The sequence below is a fragment of the Stigmatopora nigra genome, chromosome 7, assembly GCF_051989575.1.
Source record: "Stigmatopora nigra isolate UIUO_SnigA chromosome 7, RoL_Snig_1.1, whole genome shotgun sequence".
NCBI lineage: Eukaryota > Metazoa > Chordata > Actinopteri > Syngnathiformes > Syngnathidae > Stigmatopora > Stigmatopora nigra.
The window spans coordinates 10,147,879-10,170,587 of record NC_135514.1 but is presented as its reverse complement, the minus strand read 5'-3'; the positions used below and the strand labels follow the sequence as shown (position 1 = coordinate 10,170,587).

The window sequence follows — 22,709 nt, the reverse complement described above, 5'->3', positions numbered from 1 at the left end:
ATATAATGTTTCATGATTTATTCATGTTGGAATATCAGTTTAATAATATATATATTTTTAAGTCTTATCTTCATGAGGTTCGCAGGGGGTGCTGGAGCCTAAAACATCTTATTCAATTATTGACATTTAATTAAATAGATTGGATCACGGATAAGGACCTTAAGGGAAGATACATCGAGCCCCTTGTCTTCAAAAGTATCCTCTCGAACCGTAATTCGCGTACGGCTTTAAGGCCATGAATCAAAACAATTACAAGGTTCAAAAACAACATCTGTAACTATAATAACAATCAACTCTTTTAACAATAACAGAACAGGAAACTAAAACCAACCCTCATTTGGATTAAAACAATCACGCCTTCATGTGACCTAACAATCATATAACAATTACATAAAGAAGCCCGAAGTGCGTCACGAGGTATGCATACTATACGATGTGTTATGGAAGTGGCAGATATCCCGAGTCCTTGCTACCTCCCGATCAATCGCCCTCAGAGCCCGATTCAACAGTGAACCTTAAACAGTATCCTTTTTTACTTAACAGTATAATTCTGACAACCACAGCTGCCAGTATTTTATGGAAATTTAAGTTTATTTTTTCTTTTTTTTTCATTATAAAGTTGCCCATATTTTTTATTCATTTGTAGTTCACTCACATATTGTGATTACCTGAACTCAGATATAACATTAACAGTAAAAATGGTCCAACCCATAACCTGTCCAAACCTAATATACATGTCTACACATTGAAGCCAGTAGAATCACATACGTCAACAACAGCTCCTTTTAAAATGGAAAAGCCGTGTTGATACTATTCCAACCTTAAGATACATTGCACTACTCCTTCAAATGGCCTTTGTATTTTGTTGTCCTGTAAAAATAAGTCACAAACAAAATATTAATCAATGTTTATATCCGGATACCAACAAACGTGTCAAACTTACCATTTGCTCCATTTGAAACCGTGTACGATTCTATTTCCTTGCAACACGTCCCTAGAGAAGCAAAATGTTTTGTCATACAGCAATAAAGTTTATATATGTATATATATATATATATATATATATATATATATATATATATATATATATATATATATATATATATATATATATATATATATATATATATATATATATATATATATATATATATATATATATATATATATATATATATATATATATATATATATATATATATATATATATATATATATATATATATATATATATATATATATATATATATATCTATATATATATATATATATATATATATATATATATCTATATCTATATATATATATATATCTATATATCTATATATATCTATATATCTATATATATCTATATCTATATATATATATATATATATATATATATATATATATATATATATATATATATATATATATATATATATATATATATATATCTATATATATCTATATATATATATATATATATATATATATATATATATATATATATATATATATATATATATATATATATATATATATATATATATATATATATATATATATATATATATATATATATATATAAATAAAAATTACTAATTACCTGCGCATTTCCCACTGTGTAGAGAAAAAAAAAGAGGATAAAATATTATTAAAGGATCCTGAACAAAGTAATAAAGTCAATCCTTAATTGCATGTACCTAATGTTACTGTATAAACCACAATTATTCACTAAGTATCAATTGTGCATAGTAATATTAAAAAAATCACCTTGCACAAAATACGATCAACAAGATCACTGCAACAAGTAAAATTAAGCATAAGATTGCTATGGCAGCGCCAACACCCGCAGCAGCTGAGTGGTAGCACACTGGGAAGTCTGAAAAAAAAAGAACATTTTATACTCAGTCACAGAGAATCACATTATTCTCCATCTTATTTACAAATTCCAAATTTAAGAGTGCTGCAGTGGGAATAGAAGTGTATGTTTTGTGCTTTGGTATTTGACGTACCTAAAATGGCTAAGTCGTGGCTTGCTGTTGCACTCTTCCCCGTAACAGCATTGTGGCCTGTGCAGACGTACTTTCCAGCATCCGAAATCCGGCTTAAATGAATGACGTACTCGGCCGAGTGTACACCAGTGGGCTTTCCATTGAAAAGCCAGGTAATGCTCATTGTCGGCACAGACCAGGCTCGGCAGAGAAGTATTGCATATTGTCCAACGTAAACAGAATCTGGGCCCTCGATGGACAGGTGGTCTGGACCGTCTGCCGATTGACAGATTAAGATTAAAAGAGTAGTACAAGAAGAATTGTAATGTTCAGAAATTGCGGCAGAAAGGGGTTGGCCAGTAAATTTATTGGGTGGTTTGCCCACCCACAGCCTTACCCTGAGTGCGCGATTGCCAAACAAATCAGATAGAATAGATGGATGCCTCAATCCATTTAGCTCTCTTGAACTCACACTGAATGAAGAGATGCAACCACTGACTGATTCCAACACTGACAGCGTTGGAAACATTGCACCTGAATGGTCTGTGTTCATAGCGGGTCACGTTGACTATGGTAAGCCTGGAGCCACCATGGGTGAGCTGAACTCTGTGATCAATTGGAACCTCCAAGCTTCCGTTAAACCATCGGTAGGAGAGTCCGGATCCAGCAGCAGAGCAGTACATTGTAGCGGAGTTAAACTCAAACATGACTGTCCTGTTTGCTGTAAGAGTCACGCTGGAAACCGGGGCTGTGGATAACAAATAAATTATTGTATTTTTTTTAACTATAAATCTGTTTTTTTTTTATAGTTCGGCCGAGGCTGTGTCCACTTTCACAACAAATTATGGCTGCGCATAATCTCAAATTGAATTAGATGCCTTAATTGGCATTATATAAGTACAATGGGATTTAAAGATTCACCATAAAATGCACACATAAATGTTCATCATAAAAAGATTCATATACAATAAAAAGTAAGTGATCTATAAAAGTGGCTAAAGTAGTTAGAGGCACGTGAGGTAGCTATGGTGTTTTAGTGCAAGTATCAAAGTGCAAGATAATAATTGGCAGTTTTGCTTAAACTGAATTTAAAGTCTGAGACTGAAGGATAATGTCAAGAGGTCACAGTGTCATAACAAAACGGAAATTATCACATAACAACAAACTAAAGAGCACAACTAGCAAATAATGTATCTACTGGAAAAGTAAGCGCAAATTTTCTCCGACCACAAATTGCAAATTCACCATAAATTTCGCATTCAGGTGCTTATGAATTAATACTCGATTATAAAAGAATAAGCAGAACTTAATCTGATCTGTTATGACTTACTCTGTATAATAATGGATGATGGCCTTGTTGTTTGTTGTTTCAAAGTTTTGCTGTTAATGGCCCGACAGCTGTAGTTTCCGCTCTGATACTCTTGTACATTCACCAGGTCGAACGTTGATCCTGTATTGGACAACAAGTTTCCATTTTTCAACCACTTAAACATGGCGAGAGGTCTGGATGCAGCTGAGCAGGACATGCTGATTTTGGATCCTGTCTCAAAGTAGCCCCATGGTGGAAATATTTCCAAATGAATGTTTTCTGGTCCATCTGTGGCACAATGCAAAAACGTTAAAACTACCAATCACAAAGTCAAGATTCGTGGTCAACTCACAGCTGATAGAGAGATTCAGTGGAGGGCTTGTGGTACTGCTGTGGTTATTGAAGACCTGGCAGGTGTAAGGCCCCTCGTCGTAGCGGCTCACCTTTAGGATTGTGACAACAGCGCCATTGCTGTCAATTTGGACTTTGTCTCCGGCCGTCAACACGGAACTGCCGTTACGCCAAACAAAGTTGGGAAACAATCCATCAAAGGTGCAGTTGAGGCTGACTGAACCGGTGAACTCCTCCAGGTCTGTGATGTTTGGAATGATCACCACATTGGAGATTTCTACTGGAGACCAAAAAAATTATGTGAGAATGAAAACCTCCTCCAACATTGTGCATTTCTATCGATCTTACAGCTTATCACTGAAACAGCAAGGGTCTCCGAAGTAAGATTCGCCTGCGTTTTGTCATTAAAGGCCCGACAAGAGTAGTTTCCTCTCTGATTATATTGAATCCTCTTTAGCTGGAGCGCCGGTCCAGTGTGGGTCAACTGGATACCATCTCGGAACCAATGGTATTGTGGTAATGGGACCGAAGAAGCAGAGCACAACAGGTCCACGTCTGAACCTTCATAGTGGTGTTCTTGGAACGGTGTTTTCGTCAGTTTAATATTCTCCGGTCCATCTAACATGAGGGGCAAAAACTGTCATTGATGTGCATAGCAATGTGGTAGTCATGTCTCTTTGACACTAAGGTTTGTGACTCACAGTAAACAGAAAGGACCAGAGGATTGCTGGTGACATTGCTGATCTGGTTGAATACATGGCACCGAAATGGCTTTGTATCATAGCGGGTAACACTGAGGATGGTGAGGGTGGAGCCTCCACTGGTATGCTGAACTTGATCATTATTAGCTATCTCAGAGCTACCGTTAGTCCAGTGGAAGGATGGCCAAGATCCAGCGGCGGAACAATACAAAATCACTGGACCAGTGAATTCAAAGAGGTTTGTGTTATTGGTCCACAAATCTACTCTGGAAATTGGTGCTGTGGGAAAAAATAAGAAAAGGATTTATATAATTCAAACATTTTAGCAGTTTGTTTGAGACTAATGCGTTCCTTTGATTACACGATTTCTTTGGTCGACAATCGCAGTGTCACATTACACCAAGCTGTGTCATGATGCTGCAATGTGTCTCGTAACGAACAAGTTGTCACACTACAAAACCAGAGCCTGCCTGATTATTGCTTGGTGCCATGAAGAGCATGGTCCGACATTTCACGATGTCTGATTTGCTCGAATAAACCTATTCACTAAAATGCATTCACTGGAAATGCGTTCAGTTCGTATACATACCCAGTATAGTTATAGGCATGCTCTTGGTTTGAGATTTCAGTGTTTTGTTGTTAAAGGCTTGACAGCGGTAGTTTCCACTGTCACTCACTTGAACGTTCATCAGTGGGAGCTTAGGTGCAGAAGTAGGAAACGGGTTTTCATTAAAAAACCATTGGTACACTGCAAGAGGCCTAGATAGAGATGAGCAGGTCAGGTCGATGTTGGATCCAACTGTGTGGTATTCCAGTAAAGGGAATATGGATAAATGGATGTTCTCAGGGCCATCTTCACAATATGGATTGTACCAAGACAAAGGAAAGAAATGATTGAAAATGTTAGTGGTAGTTCTATTCTAGATACAAATATACAGTGTTACTGTAAGAGCGTTGGTTTTTCACAGATCCGTTCTTTTTCTTTTTCACGACTTTTTATCTTTTAAATGATTAAATAAAACCTGCACTAAAAGTGTAAATAACTTTCATCGACTCACAGAAGATGGAGAGTTTCAGCGGAGGACTGGTGACGCTGCTAAAGTCGTTGGAGACCTGGCAGGTGTAAGGCCCTTCGTCGTAGCGACTCACTCTAAGGATGGTGATGACAGCACCATTGCTCTGAATCTGGATTCCGTCTCCGGCCGTCAACACGGAACTCCCGTTACGCCAAACAAAATTGGGATCAACTCCATCAAAGGTGCAGTTGAGACTAACTGAGCCGCTGAACTCTTCCATTTCTGTTTTGCTGGGAATTATCACCACATTGGTGATATCCACTGTAGGCGGGGAAAAGAAAGTTAATGGTGAAAACTTCTTTTAACGTGCATAATTCTATGGAGCTTACATCTTATCACTGAAATAGCAACAGGCACTGATGTCTGAGTCTTCTGAGTTTTGTCATTAATGGCCTGACAAGAGTAGTTTCCTCTCTGATTATATTGAATGTTCTTTAGCTGGAGCGCCGATCCAGTTTGGGTCAAGAAGTTTTCGTTTTTTAACCAACGAAATTGCGGTAGAGGGACGGAAGAAGCAGAGCACAAGAGGTCAACGTCTGAACCTTCATTGTAGTGATCTTGGAACGGTGTTATGGTCATCTTAATATTCTCCGGACCGTCTGTCACGAGAGGAGAAAAACTGTCATGGATGAGCTTAGAAATGTGATCGTCGGGTTTTTGACTCACAGTAAATAGTCAGAACCTTAGGATCACTGCTCCCACTGCTGAAAGAATTGGATGCAACGCATCGAAATGGTTTCGTATCATAGCGGGTAACACTGAGGATGGTGAGTTTGGAACCTCCATTGGTGATCTGAACTCTGTCGTTACTTGACATATCAGTGGTGCCGTTGACCCAGCGAAAAGAGGGCGAAGAACCAATGACAGAACAGACTAAACTAACTGGACCGCTAAATTCAATAAGGTCTGTGGTGTCAGTCAGGATTTCCACCTTGGAGATCAGTGCTGTGAGAATAAAATCAAATGAAAGGGATTGTAATTCCACGAGTTCTTGCAAAAAATTCCATGTTGTACGGTTCATTAGAACCTGCACTGCTCTCTAAGTCATTACAATTGACATATCGTATACATACCAAGTATATTTATAGATGAGATGATTGTTTGAGACTTCAGTGTTTTTTCATTATATGCTTTACAGCTGTACCTGCCACTCTGATTTTCTTGAACAGTTACCAGTCTAAACTCAGGACCATAACCAGGTTGCTGTATGTCGTTAAAGAACCATGTGTAAAGTGGAGAAGGTCGAGATTCCGATGAGCAGGTCAGGTCGATGTTGGATCCAACCGTGTGGTATTCCAGTAAAGGGAATATGGATAAATGGATGTTCTCAGGGCCATCTTCACAATATGGATTGTACCAAGACAAAGGAAAGAAATGATTGAAAATGTTAGTGGTAGTTCTATTCTAAATACAAATATACAGTGTTACTGTAAGAGCGTTGGTTTTTCACAGATCCATTCTTTTTCTTTTTCACGACTTTTTATCTTTTAAATGATTAAATAAAACCTGCACTAAAAGTTTAAATAACTTTCATCGACTCACAGAAGATGGAGAGTTTCAGCGGAGGACTGGTGACGCTGCTAAAGTCGTTGGAGACCTGGCAGGTGTAAGGCCCTTCGTCGTAGCGACTCACTCTAAGGATGGTGATGACAGCACCATTGCTCTGAATCTGGATTCCGTCTCCGGCCGTCAACACGGAACTCCCGTTACGCCAAACAAAATTGGGATCAACTCCATCAAAGGTGCAGTTGAGACTAACTGAGCCGCTGAACTCTTCCATTTCTGTTTTGCTGGGAATTATCACCACATTGGTGATATCCACTGTAGGCGGGGAAAAGAAAGTTAATGGTGAAAACTTCTTTTAACGTGCATAATTCTATGGAGCTTACATCTTATCACTGAAATAGCAACAGGCACTGATGTCTGAGTCTTCTGAGTTTTGTCATTAATGGCCTGACAAGAGTAGTTTCCTCTCTGATTATATTGAATGTTCTTTAGCTGGAGCGCCGAACCAGTTTGGGTCAAGAAGTTTTCGTTTTTTAACCAACGAAATCGCGGTAAAGGGACGGAAGAAGCAGAGCACAAGAGGTCAACGTCTGAACCTTCATTGTAGTGATCTTGGAACGGTGTTATGGTCATCTTAATATTCTCCGGACCGTCTGTCACGAGAGGAGAAAAACTGTCATGGATGAGCTTAGAAATGTGGTCGTCGGGTTTGTGACTCACAGTAAATAGTCAGAACCTTAGGATCACTGGTCCCACTGCTGATAGAATTGGATGCAACGCATCGAAATGGTTTCGTATCATAGCGGGTAACACTGAGGATGGTGAGTTTGGAACCTCCATTGGTGATCTGAACTCTGTCGTTACTTGACATATCAGTGGTGTCGTTGACCCAGCGAAAAGAGGGCGAAGAACCAATGACAGAACAGACTAAACTAACTGGACCGCTAAATTCAATAAGGTCTGTGGTGTCAGTCAGGATTTCCACCTTGGAGATCAGTGCTGGGGGAATAAAATCAAATGAAAGGGATTGTAATTCCAAGAGTTCGTGCAAAAAATACCATGTTGTATGGTTCATTAGAACGTGCACTGCTCTCTAAGTCATTACAATTGACATATCGTATACATACCAAGTATAGTTATAGATGAGCTGATTGTTTGAGACTTCAGTGTTTTTTCATTATATGCTCTACAGCTGTACCCGCCACTCTGATTTTCTTGAACAGTTACCAGTCTGAACTCAGGACCATAACCAGGTTGCTGTATGTCATTAAAGAACCATGTGTAAAGTGGAGGAGGTCGAGATTCCGATGAGCAGGTCAGGTTTATGTTGGATCCAGCTATGTGGTATTCCAGTGACGGAGATATGGATAAACTCATCTTATCGGGGCCATCTGCAAGGATAATAATTAAAAAATTCAGTAGTGCGCTTTTAAGAGAATCAGCCTGCAAACTTCATTATGTACATAAAAGAGGAAAGAATCTTTTTAGTAAAATGAAAAATCTGAATTTAGTTTCTCTGTCGTGTAGTAATGGAGATAAGCATAAATATCAGGAATAGGCTAACTGGTATGGGGCTAGACATTTTCCTTTTTTTTTTTACATCTTTTATGTTTTACCACAAGGATGGAGAGTTACAGGAATCTCTAAGGTGATTGTGAATTCAAAATGTGTAGGCAAGGTTAAGTTATTAGCTGCCATTGACAGAGATAGACGTCCAATCAATTTGAACTGAGAGTGCTTATAATACTTCCATTCAAGACAGAAAATGATCTACTATGTTCAGGCTGTTGGTACTGCATAACAGAGACAGGTGAAAAATCCTATAAAGGAGCTCACAGCTGATGTAGAGTTCGACAGGGCCGCTGGTGCTGCTGCTGACCGCGTTGGAGGCAACACACCTGTAAGGTCCCTTGTCATAACGGGTCACGCTGGTTATGGTAAGCTTGGAGCCTTCCTCCGTGATCTGAACTCTGTCGCTAGGGTTGAGCACAGTAGTTATGTTCAGCCAGAGGTAAGTAATTTTAGTACCGGCGGTCGTTGAGCAGGTCATAGTGATTGAGCCACTTGACTCCAACAGGTCTGTGTTGTCGGCCTTAACGGTCACACCTTCAATCAGTTCTGCAAATGGAGGGAAAAATAATAATAATTCTATGAATTACACAAACTTTGACTACATTTAAGTATATAATAAAACCCATGTTTCAATGTCAGGTTTTAGTAAAATAAAAAAATGTAATAAAGATAGCTATTTAGATTTTTTTTTCTCCCGATCAGAAGACCCCAATCACATTCAAAATTTGTTAAACGTAGTCTGCATCATTTAAACTGTTTCTGACTAATGTCAACAAAGTCCATTTCAATTTTTTCCTATTAGTCCTAAATTTATCTTTTGAATGGCCAAAAAGTAAACAAGATTTTGAGAGAGATTTCAAGTGTTTTTTGTAAATTTCATCAACAGGGACGTTTTGGCCTTGTATAGACTTCAGAAAATGAAACATTCACTTGATTTGCCTTTACAAATGGTGAATCTATCATATAATTCGAACATACCATGTATCTCCAATGTAGAGCTTCCAGTTTGTTGCACTGCACCAACTGTTATGATGACTTTGTAAACACCATAATCACTCAGGGTCAAATTCCTGAGCTCCAGAGATCCCGTTTCAGGGAAGAGGGTGATCCTGTCTCGGTACGCGGGGTTATGTCCATTGTTGAGGGATGTTATTTCAGTATAGCGGCCATTTAAATCTGTAAAGCTCCAGACGATAGAAGTTATTGGTGTCGTTGGTGGAGTCAATTCCACAGCCAATAACTTCTTTTCTCCCTTAATTGCAGCCATGTTGTCAGGCAGCACACCCAATCCATGGCTTGAGCCTGCAAGTATCAAATATGAAAGTCATTCATAATCCACTCATTTGGAATGTATTCATCATTTATCATGATTTGACTCCAGATGTGGAATATAATATATAATAATAGAATAATTCAATATTCAATCATATATTTTAAATGCTTCAAAGGAATTACCACTTTAAGTGATTATCGAGCTGTTACTCTACAATAAAAGGTATATATTTTATACACTGTATTAATAATATTAAAAAGCAAAACACAATAACACATATTTAAATGTGTCAAAAGTATTATGGCATACCTATGAGGGCTCCCAAGACAATCAGCAGAAATACTGACGTTGTCATATCGGTTGAAACCAAGCATCAATAAGCAATTTTAGACGGGAGGCAATGTTAAGACGACCGTTAAAGGGGAGGAGCATGTTACTACATTGACTGTCAATTTCAATAGTTATGTACTTCGGTGCATTTTTTGCATTTATATTGAATCAGAATACTTGTATACCTTCCACTTTTTGAAATGTAATTAATTAGGTTTTCCATCATATTTGAAAATGACACACAAAAGGTTGTTGAACTTCAGTTTTTGCCACTTTAGTAGTTTATTTTTGGTTAGAGGTTAATTATTCATACAAGAAACTAACAATTCTAGATGCATCTTATCAGTGTTGATAAATGTTTATGGACCCACCTGATATTGGTGGAGGGTGGCTAGTGTAACATTCTACTTTCGATGGATAGTGAGGAGCAAAGGTTAGTACATACATTCCACTAAAGAACAATGAAAGATTGTTGAGGTTTAGGTTAAGATTGTCAAAAAACAAGATGGGTTATTTGTCTTTGTCCATGTTTCTAGAACTCTTGGGCTCGGAGTTTAACTAAGATAACAACAACTCCCCAAAAAACAGCCCAGGTTGACTATGTGATGTACCAATGAAATAAGCCAACAACAAAAACTGGATATCAAATGACAAAATCAGACACAAACTAAGAATATACATTGGTAGAAGTACAAAACAGTGGCCAAAATGTATTCACTTCTCTACAAGTACTATATTTTTGAGTTTTCCTACATTATGTTTATCTATTGTAAAATGAGATTTGAAATATGAAGACAGTTGACATGCTCATCCTACATTGTTCAGTATGTGTGTACATCTGTTTAGCAGTAATTGATATCAAAATGGATGGAGGCATGTAATCATCTGATTGGTGAAATGAGGATGCTTTTAATGCATTACCAAATATTTCATTGCTTGTGTGTTTAAATGTTGAGTAAGTAAGCCCTCACATTCCTGTCATTGCATTAAAGTATTTTTTTATGCAGACAAGGGCCAAATTCACGCAAAGTATATTACAAAAAGTCTTATATGGCTGTCCAAAGGTTGTGGTCTTCAATTTTTTTGCTCCTGTTTGCAGTTTAGCTCCTTTGACTTCTGTAAATCATTAGATATACAAAATATCATAGCTTCTGATGTCATTTTCATTTGATGTTGGACAACATTTTAATTTTGGATGCATTCGATTTTGACACGCTTCATAATAAGAAACAATACCAATAATGTGGCACTGTTTTTCTATTTGGATTTAACATCAGTCCTAGTGACATTTAGACTGTGCAAACCATTGTCCAAATGAAGCTATTTTGTTGGTTTGATGGTGGAAGGCTTAATGGAAGGATCGATAATAGTTATACAGACAGGCAGTCAGGTAACACAAGAAAGACTGCTCACTTAGAATCGGACTCCCCTGTTTTACAGCCTGGAAGTGTTAAATACAAATACTGACTGTAATTCAGAGGACCACCAAGACTTGAATTTTGTGGTGTTACTACTACTAAATGTACTTCCCCAGGTGATGCAGGAATGAGAGTAAAGAGTGCTTTACAGATTATCGGCAAAAACGAAAGCATGATCATAAACATTTCTTTCTCCTCAGCATGCTTAATTATTAACATTATTATAGTTTAAATCTAATCTCTAAGATGGAGCGCACCCTTTAATTTATGATAATGTGACCTTCGAATATTGTAAGGTGTGATGGTGCATAGTGCCAAAGTGATCACCTTTTACAGTCTATTACAGGTGTGCCGGCTCTCGAGCCGCATGTGGCTCCCGGCCAAAATGAATCTGGCTCTTGCTTCTTATATTTTGTATGAACTGTGGCTCTTTGCCTCCTGTCATGTTGCACTTATTATTTCTCTCTCTTAAAATTTATTCATAAGGGCCCATCTAAACAAATAATAAATTATATTTGGTGCCGCGAGTGGTTAGTATGTTAGCCGCACAGCTCGGGGGTCCTGAGTTCAAATCCAGGTCCCTCCAGCTATGTGGAGTTTGCATGTTCTTCCCAGGTTTGCATGGGTTTCCTCCGGGTATTCTGGTTTCCTCCCACATTCCAAAAACAGGCTGATTGGCCCTAAGTATGGGTGTGAGTGTGCATGTGCATCTGTCTCCTTAGGCTCTGGCACCCTCCGCAACCCTAATAAGGATGAAGCGGTTCATAAAATGAGATGAGAAATTCTATTTTAAAAATGATTTTCCAGATGAGATTTTTTTTTATGCTTATTCTTGACCGCCAATCATCTTCCCGAGGTGTGGCTCTATGACTCTAACAGATTAACATTTTTGTTCTTTGTAACTAACATGTTCGCCACCCCTCCTTTTATTATATAGTCCACTGCCGCGTGACAGTTTCCGTCATAAAAACATTAGCTTTCATTGGTATGCCAACGACACCCAACGATAAAACACGCTCTTAAAACTAAAACCCTGAATGTACTATGTCCGGTAATTTAAAAAAAAACTGATATGTTGATTACTGGCCCACCTAGACACAGGTTTATGTTTAAGGATACAATACTATTATCGGTGCTCAAAATGACTCAGCCCTTCCTTTTCAATTGTTCTTTAAGAATATTACTGAAGCTGTATTTTCCCATTTCCTTTATATTGCAGAGATAAGAACGATCTTATCCATTACTGATTTAGACACAATATTTCATGCATTAGTCATGTCCCCGAGCTGCCTGATTCGTCAGACTAAGTGGGCTGAAACTCAGGGGTCCAAAACCAAAAAGGGCCTATCAGAATTAAAAGGGGGAAATAATGTAATTTGTTCATTTTTTTTCTGTTAATCATTTGAAATCACTTGAGTTGACCACCATCAAGCATATTAGTGCAGTAGACGTGTAGAAAGGCCTAAAATGTCCAAGAGCGGGCAAATCTGAATAGTTTCAACTTTGTCATTGAAAAGAAAGTTATAGGTGCATAAGACACGAAAAGTTTTTTTTATTTTTTATTATCATATTAGTCTTTATAGTTCTCACATCTAATTTTCTGAACCGCTTTATCCTCATTAGGAACTCGGGGGGTGCTGAAGCCTATCCCAGCTGACTCCGGGCCAAAGGCAGGGGGACATTACCCTGAATCAGCCGATCGCAGAGTCTTTATAGTTGTTTTTGAAAATTAATAACAGTACCGCAACTCTGACAAGTGTAATGAATGGATGGATATATAGCATAGAGTATATAAATATGTACAGTGGTATAGCATGATTTACAAATCCTTGTTTGTACTTTTGTAATGACCAAAGCATAAACACAAGAGGGCAATGCTGTGACACTTTTGAAAATGTGACCAACAGCTTCCGTATTAATTTATTGCTTAAATTTTCATGGGCTGTGACAATGCACAAGCAGCATATGCACTACCAGAAGAAAGTATTTGTAGAGCTACTTGAAGCCTGGTAAATGTGAAGTTTTTCAAGTGGTACAATTGTCAGAAAGATTAAATGGATACATGGACAGTACTTTGTATCATCTCTGTGGCTTTTACAGGTAAATCTGACTCCTCATGAGATTTATTTTGAAAAATGACTAGTGTTTGTTAAATTATGCAATAGAAACATATTAGAAATAAGTTCAGTGTTGATTGAGCAATCCAGTCAAAGTGCAAGAAACTGAGCTAGTTTAATGAGTATGTACTTGAGTGGATGGACCGGACAAACATACATGTTTTGCCCTGTAAACTTTACTGAGGAATGGATATTGGTATGATAAACTCATCTGGAAAAAAAATAATTAAAATCCATCTTTCAGGTTTCACTGCAGGATCTGGTGTGTTGCCAGATGGACCTCTGATTGGAGCCGTGGGCGGCTCGGTGAAGTTCAACACCACAGTGACTCCAACAACAAAGCCATTCATTGCGGTGACTTGGACAATAATCATTGAGAAAGAGGAAATACCCATTATAACGGCCACAACTATAAATGTAACCAATTCAAACTTTAAAGACAGGATCATATTCTTCACTCAAACCGGGTCTCTGGAGCTCAGTAAACTGGCTCTCAATGATAGTGGAGAATATAGAGTTGTCATCATCACCAATAGCGGCAACCAACTCAGCGGAACTACCACCCTGCAAACACTTGGTAAGCAGATATTTCATGTGTTTATCACCTGAACTGATGATCAGTTTATATTGATTTACGTACATGTAACCTTAACCCCAACGCTGAGCCTAACACCAATCAGCCTCCATAACGAGCAGATAATATCTCTACAATTTTCATTGATTTTTCTCAATATTTTGCACCCACAGTTCCAGTCTCCAATGCAACATTAAAGGTCAATAGCACAGACCTTGTGGAGTTTAACAGCACTGTCCATCTGTCCTGCTCTTCGTTTGGATCATCCCCATCGTTCCAGTGGTTGAACGGCAGCACCGTGATCTTGGAAGGCGACACAGTTCAGCTCACAGACGGAGGCGCTACACTAACTCTTGCCCCGGTGACCCGCTACGACCATGGCTTGTTCAAATGCCGGGTGTTCAATGCTATCAACGAAGTTACCAGTGAACCGGTGCATCTTTCTGTCAGCTGTAAGGATCTCTCTTTATATTTCTATCACTCACTATAACATTGGATGGAAAACATTGCACAACCATTAACAGACCCAATACAAAAGCGAGAGAGAACCTAGGATGCAGGAAAGTGCTGGTGCATAACTTTGGGTTTTAATGACGAAACAACCACACAAAAATAATAAACACGAGGACAGAATGGCAGCTAAACAGGGCAAGACATATACCGATGAAGAGGCAAAAATATGACATACGTGAAGGGGGAAACACGAGACACTAGGTAATGCTCCCACATGTTACACACACGGGTTTTAATACACACACAAGGGCTGATTACCAATCACACAAACCTGGCCACATAAGGGAAGGAGACCCCTGAGGGACACAAGAGGCGAAACCCACACAACAATCACCCAGACAGCACACACAAGGACAATACACACACATCAACCCAAAACACCAACAAAACGTGACAGTTTGATTGGGATTACTACACTCTGGATCTATTCTTTCCACATTCATGGATAGCTAACATAAATAGCAGGCTATTAACTTTTTAGAAAGAGCGCAGACATTTTGAGGTGCTTTCTCTCTACTCACAAAATACACAGTTTAAATATGGTATGAAAATATTTTGCTGTTTGTCTGTGAAAGTGGCTCAAGGGAGGAATACATGGACTGATTGCAACACATTAAAACAGTTGCATAAGTTACCACTTCTTCCTTTTTGAAAAGCTGACAGTACTATTGCTATAGCAGCAGACCACTAATATTTTGACACAAAAATAAGCGTTTAACTGTACACCAGTACAAATTGGTGTGCACAGAGAATGTTTGAATTTATTTCCAGACTAGTTTGTAGCTGCTTCCAAATAACTCATTTACTCCGTGTTTTTCAGTTGGCCCGGACAATACATACTTCCAGGTGTCCCCATTGCAGGAATACATCGCAGAAGGGTCAAATGTCACCCTTTCCTGCTCCGCTTTGTCCAGACCGTTGGCTTTGTTTACCTGGTTTGTGGACAGAAAGAAATTGTTACCCACTGGATCAAAGCTCCTGCTAACAAACATTCAGGAAAATCAGAGTGGAAACTACAGTTGCCTGTCCTTTAACGGAAATACTCTGAGACAAGAAATATCTCAGCCTTCTCCAATTAATGTGCTAAGTAAGATCAACTAATTTTGAATCATTATCATAAATCATGAAGATGACATTAATCTTTTTACCTATGAAAACAAATTATGAAGAACTTGACAGAAATTATAGAACTCAATTACAACTTCTCCAAAAACCAATAGAAAATGGTTATGCTTCAGTTAGCTAAGGTTAGAGATAGTAACAGTACAAGTCAAAATATGAATATTATTTGTTCTAGTTGTGGTTCTAATATATTTTTAGAATATTAATCTCAATCCTGTGTTCTATAGAAAAAATTTCAAACATCTCCATCAAACCATCAAGTCAGCCAATAGAAGGAAGGATGTTGAATCTTACCTGTGACTCTGCTGGGTCGGTTTTCTTCAGACAGTGGACAAAGAACGGCTTGGTGTTAGTCCCAGATAAGCACATAACACTCCATGACAAGGATACCGTCCTGTCGTTCCACACCGTTAACAGATCGGACAGTGCTCCGTATTCCTGCCGGATTAGCAACCCCATTAACAATGAAGAAGTAACATATGACATACTTGTTAACTGTAAGTAATTGGTGACAACCACCACTGGCATCATCCAAGATAGACAAACATGAAATGTGTACATGTATATAGACCAATTATCTTTTATTTAATTTAGAAGGATGTCAATTCGGTGTTTCTTGCTTGGCTTAATGTTGCTTTTCAAGTAATTTCTTTGACATACAAATACTGAGACATTAGCAAATCTCCCAAAACATTAGTCAGGGGAGTAGTTTTGGTATTTGCGTGCTTTTCCCCCCTAAGATGAACCCAAAATATGAAGACGATTATTAAATAGCACTCCAAAACAGATTGTGTTGCACTTTATGCATTTTACATTGCATCTATTACAATTTATTAATGTTTCCAATTTAACATTGCTTTGTTTTGCAGATGGGCCTGATTCTGTCCAAATCGTGGGACCGAGCCAAATAAATGTAAAGCAAACATTAACATTAAACTGCTTTGCTGAGTCTGTCCCATTTGCCAATTATACACGGACATCGCTGAACCAGACAGAGTTACACAATTCTTCAACCTTGGTCAAAACCAACGTTAACTTTTCAGATGGTGGAAGCTATATCTGTAGTGCATCAAATAACATAACTGGGAAAACTGTATCTGCAGTCCACATATTGACTGTAACAGGTAAACGGAAGCATAGATTTATAAAGTGCATTTTGAACGTTGACTCATACCAAATATGATATAAAATTCCTTTTTGTGTGCCTCCACAGATGAACCAGTTAATCCATGTTCAGGTGGTTGCATTGCTGGTATATTAGTGGCGTGTTTGATCGTGTGCGCAGCAGTTAGTGGTGGCGTTTACTACATTTATCACAACCGGTAAGTATTATCATAACTAGTAAGCCTTCTGTTAGAATTATCCACCATATTAGCCTCTTTAGATGTATGAAGAAAATATAAGGTGCAACTGATTTTCATGGATGCAGTATTAACAGTGCATTCATACATGGCAATACAATGTCGCAACACAGGAAACATTTAAAGAATCACCCTAGCGAAAATACCTCAACCAGGACAGGCAAGTATAAAAAAAGAATAATTCAATCCAATTTAGTTTATATTTAATGCATCGGAATCAATTGAATCTAACATTGTTGAATTATGTGTTGGATTAGATTTTTCTGCAGGAGATGAAGTCCAGGAGACCACAGCAGAAATAAAAGATGATGAGGTATAAAAATAAAAATGAATTGACACACTGACAAGGCTGAGAAATAGATTTGGCAAATATGGAAAAATTGTTATTTTGGTCATTAGACAATTGCTCAAATGTACTCGATGCTAGTCTAAAACTGCGGTCCTTCAGACTTTTAACAAACTCTTTGTAAATCTTTGAACCAAACAGAACTTACATAACTAAAAGTTATTTTGAAGAGGGAAGTACATCTTCCCAACCAATATAACATCGTAATCTATTTGTATCTGTTGTGGGAAGTGGGGTCTTGTGGTTATTCATTTATCCATTTCATCTTTCAACCAGGACATGAACTATGCACAACTGGGTCAGTTTTACTTGATGGACAATGGAAAGGTCAAGCTGAAGGTCCAGGATAAAAATACAGAATACGCCGAGATTAGATTGAGCAATGGGCCACCTTCTTATGAAGCCCATGTCCAGCGAATGAAGAGCCGAGCCCATCAACAGCTAAAAGCCAATGAAGCCCAAGTCAGTGCTCCGGGTTCATAGCAACCAGTCAGAGTGGAGCTCTGTCAACAATGAGGCATGCTATCACCGTTCCTTAATGGCATGCTAATGAAAGCTAGTATTTGCATTGACAATGTACATGTTAATCATTCATTTTTTTATAACCAAGCGCCACAAAAGCAAAATGGGGCTTGATTGTTTGTCGACTGAGTTAGTAGGACTGGGCTTTTTTTAAAATAATTTCACACCTGATATACATTACTGGCAACTTTCAGTTTTATGCCTTTACATTTTTTGATAGAATATGTAAAAATAGATTGTTTGTTAACAAACAAAGGATGCACACGCATTAAATTTGGATAGTTTGGTAGACTACATGAGAATTTCCCCAGATTCTTTGACAAAAATGTCCCAAAGGAGGTGGAATGCCAAATTCAATTCAATTCAAAGAGGGATTATTTTGTCCTGACGACACTTCACTTTCAAAATGTCAAATTATAGAATTTGTAGAAAGTAACATCTTTAGCCAATACTGCATCTGTGCTTACCTTGATAGGATAGGATAGAAAGTGCTTTTTCATATTATCTCTATGCCCTGGAAAAATAAGTGTTTTATAATCAACAATATAGCATTTGATTTCTATGTATTGTATGCTGAGCATGAATGTATTTATCTGACCCAAGGGAATGTTATGCATTTTAAAATATTTTGAAAATGTTCAGATTGTGTTCATATACTTGTATTGAAATTCTGGCCAACTTTTCCACTCCACTTTAGAAGTATAAGCATATTAATCATCACAGCAGTAGTCATTTAAACTTTGTACGCAATACTAGGGTGATTCATAAAAAGTGCGTTTTCCAATGCTGCTGGGTTCGGCTCCATGTGAAAAGACCACGTGACAATGGATGCCATTGGTTCGTAACTTGAACTTATTCTGATGCTTTCGTAAACACTTGGGTAACAATTGCGTTAAGTTAAACTTAGTGAATGGGTAACTTATATTTACAAAGTGTGTCGAAACAAACATGATCATTTCCAAAGAACATGGAAGCAGATGTTGGGAAATTCAAAGTCCTGGGTGTTTTAGTGCAGTACAAATAGAGCAATACAGCAATAAAACAAAAGGGAATGTCATTTACCGTAAAACTGTGTAAAATACCACATTGGTATTAAGTCATGTTTAAAGATTGTTGGACACCTTGAAATCTTCCGTCATCTATTGCAACATTCTGGATTATTTTGGTTTATCGTCACACCTCGGGGGGAAATCCCTTTAGTACATCGCTGTAGCCAATGTCCTATAGTTTGTTGTGAAAATGGAGGTGTGACCAAGTGTCATATTTGGTTATATAGGGATCCTAACATAAAAAAAAAAGACTCATTCCTGTTGGACCTCCGGAACCACAACTCAAAGATAATTTGTTGGAAGATGGTCGTTTACATTGTTTTGCTGCTGGTGCTGAATGGTAAGATGGTATCTATTCTATTAATTATATTCACTGCATATAAGTGTTCATTTAAAATGGATTATCGTTTTTTTTTTTTTACATTAGTAGTAAATATTTCAAGAATGTTTGAAAGACGCTTCTCTAAAATATTGCAGACAAATGTAACATACTTATATGTTAAATACAACTATAACTGAATAAAAAATACTACATTTCTACTTAATAAATGTAAAGCATTGGATTTCAAAAAAAGGTTTATTTTGACACAATCCTTTCCATTCTTCATCTCTCCCACATACAGGTATGCAGACGTCAGCATTCAACTTAAAAATCAGCTGGCCTGGCACAGTGACAGCCGGATATAACACCACGTTCACATGCTCGTCCAACTGCTACACAAACTGCACATACACCTGGTCCTTAATGGATCGTGAGTTCCACGGGAGCACGCTCACCTGGACACCAGATGGAACGTACCCGTCAATGACGTTGCAGTGCACCTTAAGAAATTATGGCGTAAGCACCACCACCACAACTGTTTTGGATATCAAAAGTGAGTCCTGCAAAGCATGTCATCTGCAGTATGCTGTTGAAGCACTGTAATGATCCCTCTGAGCCTTTCAGCATGCCTGAATAGGTTTTTTTTCCCAGATTTATTGGGTGCTTTTTGCTGATCATAATTTTCCATTTCCAGATCCAGTTGCAGTACAAACCAGTCCTCCCGATTCTATACCATTCATGAACAAGTCCTTGGACCTCATCTGTCACATTGATGAACAACAACCTCTCTTCAGCTCTGCCAGGCCAGTTGTCTGGTATAAGGATGGACAGCAGGTGGTGCAGGACCATATGCATCTTCTCCACAATAATACACTCCATTTTCGCTCACTGCTACCATACGATAGCGGATTCTACCAATGTGAGACCAACCTGAGCAACAATCGTGTTTTGAGTCTGGGCTACCTATTAAAACGTGAGTAACTTAAGTTCTAGTACAGTGGTGGGCAAACTTTTTCCGCCTGGGGGCAACATTGACTTTAAAAATCTGAAAGATGGGCCGGGTCAGCATAAGATACGATACATATAAAAAAGTGCATCCGTTAACAGTACATATGAAACATAAACAGAAAAAAAGGACTAAAGTATTAACATACTCATCATTCATCATTCAAGTAAAAAGTGTAAAGTACAAAGTAAAGTAAAAAGGAATGTATTAAGAAATATTTAAATGTCATTTAAAAAAAGATTGAGGGGCTGTAAAACATGAAAAACAAATAAGAGTGGACAGACCTACTGCCACTGGCTTCCACGTGATGGCGCCATCTTGGGGGGAAAAAAACATTATTTGGACAACGTCGGCGGGCCGGATTAAAAGGCCTAGCGGGCTGGATGTGGCCCGCGGGCCATAGTTTGCCCATGTTGTTCTAGTATGTTGTAGTATTTCCAATACATTTTATACTATTTGGTTTTCTTTGTTCACCTGTCGACTGATAGAAATGAGTTTAAAACAATTATCATTAAAATCTTCTCGGATGTATCTTACATTAACATAACGTGTTTGGTTGTTCAGTTGACACTCCGTGGAACGTAAGCATCAGTGGAGACGACTTTGCATTCCCGGGAAGACTATCCACGTACACCTGCTTGATGACGTGTATCTTGGACGTGGAGTGCACCGTGAGGTGGTCATTCGAGAGTGGTTTCCCCCTGGGCAGCTACGTTTCCGTGCATCGAAACCAGCTCTCGTGGATCCCCATCGTGCCTGGAACTTTCCAAAATTTCACCTGTCTTGTAGAAAACGTTGCAGCTGGACTCTCAGCCAAGGCCACCAAAATAGTGGAAGTCAAAGGTACCAAATCCTGTCTGTTGGTTTTTGCTCTTTCAACTCAGATATAGATGAATCAAATATTTAACTTCTATTTCTCCACAGGTATCCCCGTCTCTGGCTCTTCACAGTTGAATGGATTATCTATCTTGATGTTTGGCCTATCACTGGTATTGGTTAATTACTGATCACTTATTTATGTAATGATTGTTCATACATTGTATTTCTTTTTTTTGTTTTGCTTCAGTGACTTACTCTCTTTAGAGTAGACATTTTACGTAATATAAATGCTTAAAAGTGGATATCCAATCAGACCCCTGCTGCCAACCGTCCCAGTCAAAATGGATTGGGCATCTATCGTCGTCAAGGATAGCCAAAGATACATTCATTCCTTTATTTTCCATACCGCTTTTTAAGAGTCAAAGTTTTGCTGGATCTTATTTATTGTGTATAATATACTTTTTTTCCTGAAACACGTAACATCCTCTTTTTTAAAAATGAAAATGGAAGAATTTAATGTTGGCCTTTGCATCCTTTGGTTTTTATGAAAAAAAAAAATTGATGACCCCTGCTCTACATCGTCTTTCACATTTTCTCAAAGAGAAACGAAGCCAAAACAAAAATGCCTCCATTTTTTTAGAACATTTTTGAACAAGTTCTAATAATTGTTCAATGAATCTGTCCTCAATATTTAATTGTATTCATAGACTGATAAACATTATCCATTGTCGCATGCTGATAAACTGTCCATTGGTTGACTACTATGAATTTGGCATTGTAATACTTTGTCTAAGCCAATTCCAACCTTTGACCAACCTGTGTTATTGATTTACCAGCCGCGTAATAGAGACCATTGTGACGTACATCTGGAAAATTCAGTACACATCCGCTGCCTCATTGACTCATTTTTTTCCTGGCACTTATGATATTCAAGATGTGTGATTCAGACAAAGCAAACAGGTGAGGGAGACAAAGGCCTCCGGTTTGCCTTGATACCTTAACAAGCACCTCATATCGACCTGTATTTACTTATAGATTATCACGCCGTCTCCTGTAAGGATTTCAGGATATAAAAGTTAAACAATGATTAAGTTATTTTTAAAGACTTGCTGTAGTATTTGAGTTTAGGTGTGTCAAAAAAATCTATTTTCAGTGGAGTATTTAAACATTTTAACTATTTAAGTAGATAATCCCAGACGACATGTTTAACAAAAACACAGCCACACCTTGTATGAAACATTTTGGCATCTAAAATGAAATAATAATTCACAGTGATTACAGGAATGACCTTAATAAGACATCTATGGGGTACACAAGATAATACAGAAACCACACCATACCGTAGAACAGGTCCGGTCCTCAAGAGCCCCTATCCAGTCTGTTTTCCATGTCTGCCTCCACCAACCCACCTGAATCAAATCATTGGGATCGTTATCAAGCTTCTGG

At 38.0% G+C, this 22,709-nt stretch overlaps 3 protein-coding genes across 4 annotated transcripts; 2 read left to right on the top strand and 1 right to left on the bottom strand.

The window, feature by feature from the left end:
* On the bottom strand, window positions 1–22,669 carry LOC144199878 (hemicentin-1-like). 2 transcript variants are annotated; one of them, XM_077721761.1, is made up of 24 exons: window positions 22,604–22,669; window positions 16,133–16,276; window positions 15,557–15,648; window positions 9,470–9,793; window positions 8,756–9,037; window positions 8,047–8,310; window positions 7,640–7,918; window positions 7,303–7,572; window positions 6,956–7,234; window positions 6,487–6,750; window positions 6,080–6,358; window positions 5,743–6,012; window positions 5,396–5,674; window positions 4,927–5,190; window positions 4,338–4,616; window positions 3,985–4,254; window positions 3,638–3,916; window positions 3,307–3,573; window positions 2,449–2,724; window positions 1,998–2,252; window positions 1,756–1,864; window positions 1,589–1,602; window positions 944–994; window positions 1–870 (listed from the first exon to the last, which is right to left on the bottom strand). In XM_077721761.1, the coding sequence occupies exons 3-24, from the start codon at window positions 15,570–15,572 to the stop codon at window positions 845–847; spliced, it is 4,896 nt and encodes a 1,631-aa protein (XP_077577887.1). In that variant the 5' UTR covers window positions 15,573–15,648; window positions 16,133–16,276; window positions 22,604–22,669; the 3' UTR covers window positions 1–844. The 2 variants fall into 2 exon arrangements, with proteins under 2 accessions (XP_077577887.1, XP_077577886.1); XM_077721760.1 differs by lacking the exons at window positions 15,557–15,648; window positions 16,133–16,276; window positions 22,604–22,669 and adding an exon at window positions 10,074–10,123.
* Window positions 13,460–19,144, top strand: LOC144199881 (cell adhesion molecule CEACAM20-like). Its single transcript, XM_077721765.1, has 10 exons — window positions 13,460–13,612; window positions 13,874–14,206; window positions 14,377–14,655; window positions 15,537–15,803; window positions 16,066–16,335; window positions 16,708–16,962; window positions 17,052–17,160; window positions 17,313–17,359; window positions 17,457–17,512; window positions 17,822–19,144. Exons 1-10 carry the CDS (start codon window positions 13,567–13,569, stop codon window positions 18,026–18,028), a joined length of 1,869 nt encoding a protein of 622 aa, XP_077577891.1. The 5' UTR covers window positions 13,460–13,566; the 3' UTR covers window positions 18,029–19,144.
* LOC144199883 (uncharacterized) lies at window positions 19,323–21,723 on the top strand. Its single transcript, XM_077721768.1, has 5 exons — window positions 19,323–19,456; window positions 19,740–19,991; window positions 20,133–20,411; window positions 21,009–21,287; window positions 21,369–21,723. The coding sequence occupies exons 1-5, from the start codon at window positions 19,420–19,422 to the stop codon at window positions 21,449–21,451; spliced, it is 930 nt and encodes a 309-aa protein (XP_077577894.1). The 5' UTR covers window positions 19,323–19,419; the 3' UTR covers window positions 21,452–21,723.
* Window positions 22,670–22,709: the final 40 nt, after the last annotated feature.